Raw genomic sequence first — 2,161 nt, forward strand, 5'->3', positions numbered from 1 at the left:
AGCCTGTGAGTGCTCTCTATCATCCATCTCGGGGTTAGCTTCTTTCTCAGGGTTGCCACCTTCTTTCCTGCCGCCTTCTGCATCGAAATCTAGCTTGGTGGGAGTCACCTTGCTAGCCCTTTTCGACCTTGCTGACTTCCTTTTCAAGGAGGCAATCCTCCTACTCATCCTTTTCATTTTTGCCTTCATCTCCTCGCGGGTTAATTCTCCGCTTGGAACATCACTTTCATCCTGCGTAGCGCCCTCCGGCGTCTTGGGGTTTTCAGTGTTTTCGGGAATTTCTGACATCTCTCCTCTCTAAGATCAGTAATCCCCTCCTTCTAGCGCCAAAAAGTGTTGTGAGAGGAATTGATACAACACCCCCAGAACCGTATTGCACAATTATAGGGATATCTGTTACAACTACGAAATGCACGGCTAGCTCTTAGGGGCTACCGTTGACATAAACTAAGAAAACAAATGAGAAACAAGTGTGTTTAAGGGCTGAGCTTGCAAAGAACCAAACAACGAGTCCGGAATTATGGAATTCCGTCCTGCAATTGCCCGGAAATATCTATCACAAAGGTTACACGTGCCTCTCTTTAGAGTGTAGAACTCGTGAATATGATTCTCGTCCCTTTGCAAGGTGCCTACATACCCTATATTTATAGGGATCAAGCCCATGTAGTTCTCGATTTAGGACTCTGAAGAGATAAGCTCTTATCCCCTCTAGTTTAGGATAAAACAGCCTTCTTTCAGTAGTTATCCAGCGGTATCCCACTCTAAGTAGGTCACTTGAAGCCTTCATCTTTGGTATATATCCGAATATATGTGAATTATCTCCCCTTGATTGTAATTATCTCCATAATAACTGTATTTATCCCTTAATTCGTAGATAAATAACAGCTGATATACTTCCAATTCATCTCCAATTCGTCCTCCTAGAAACAAGGAAGAAGAGTCCTGCTTGGAGTCTGCCTGCCATTCTGCCCAAGCGGCGGAAGCCCTGCCAGCGGCATCCCCTAGCTGCAGCCCCATAACTGCAAGCCAAGATGCACTCAGCGGTAACCCCTAGCAGCGGTAACCCCTAAAGCGCCTTCAGGTGCAACCCCATTCTGATGGCAGCCTTCGTTATGCTTCCAGTGTAAGTCCATGTACCTTCTTGTGCGCATTCAATGATTCACCCAGCTATGGCGAAGCCCATTATCCTTAATCAAATGATTCCAATAAGCCCAAGTGAAGCCCAAATAATATGATGGGCTATAAAATAAGCCCAGGGAGATTTTATGGCACAACAGGCAGCCTTACCTTTCAGATTTAAATAGTTTTATTCTCATATCTGTATTTGATAGGTATCTGTCAAGCGGAGTACTAATGATGTCGAGTGTAGTTGTAAGTTTTTTAACCGCTATGGATATTTGTGCTGTCATGCCTTTGCGGCACTGCAGCAATGTGGCATTCATACAATCCCACGTCAATTCATAAAAGCCAGGTGGACAAAAGATGCATTGAAAAATCATACCTCCATAGGCTCGCTTGAAACTCCATCAAATTGTGACAAGCCTGAGCGGACAAAAATCAAGCTTACCAGAGCATGGTTCGAGTTCGAGAGCTGTTTGGACTTGGTTGGCGACGATGAGGACAAGTTGGATATGGTGATGTTAATGTTGCGAGATATGGAATCAAAGTTGCAGAATGATTCTGAACAAGACGACGAACCAGGTCAGGCACACCGTGCTGATGCATTTATAGGTCCTTTACCCCTTAATGAGGAAGGCCTTCGGAATCCTAATATCAGCAAGAACAAAGGTTCTGGCTCGCGCATTAAAAGTACTCGAGAGATTTCTATTCAGTCTAAGGGACAACGTACATGCAGCATTTGTAATAAAACCGAAGGACACAATGCGCGAACGTGCCCCACTCTAAAGAAATAGGTAGAGCCAGTATGAGATGCTTCAGTATTTCAATTCATATTGTCACTTGAGTTGAGCAGTTGTTATTGTTATTTGAAGTTATATCCTTGCTGGTAATTTTCAGGGATTGACATTTATGAAGGATTTAACTCGCTGTGTTTTTGTTACATTCAATTTTTCATCAAACTTTGTTATTATATGTTCAGCTAATACCTTCACAAAGTACTCTGGCAGTGGTGTCTATTCTTTTTCAGTTTGTAGCTTATCAA

At 43.3% G+C, this 2,161-nt stretch overlaps 1 protein-coding gene across 1 annotated transcript; it reads left to right on the forward strand.

Annotated features, from left to right (window-relative positions):
- Positions 1 to 1,031: 1,031 nt before the first annotated feature.
- LOC108212415 (protein FAR1-RELATED SEQUENCE 6-like) lies at positions 1,032 to 1,913 on the forward strand. The gene is made up of 2 exons (XM_064090005.1): positions 1,032 to 1,043; positions 1,332 to 1,913. Exons 1-2 carry the CDS (start codon positions 1,032 to 1,034, stop codon positions 1,911 to 1,913), a joined length of 594 nt encoding a protein of 197 aa, XP_063946075.1.
- Positions 1,914 to 2,161: the final 248 nt, after the last annotated feature.

This window comes from Daucus carota, chromosome 3, assembly GCF_001625215.2.
Source record: "Daucus carota subsp. sativus chromosome 3, DH1 v3.0, whole genome shotgun sequence".
Lineage (NCBI taxonomy): Eukaryota > Viridiplantae > Streptophyta > Magnoliopsida > Apiales > Apiaceae > Daucus > Daucus carota.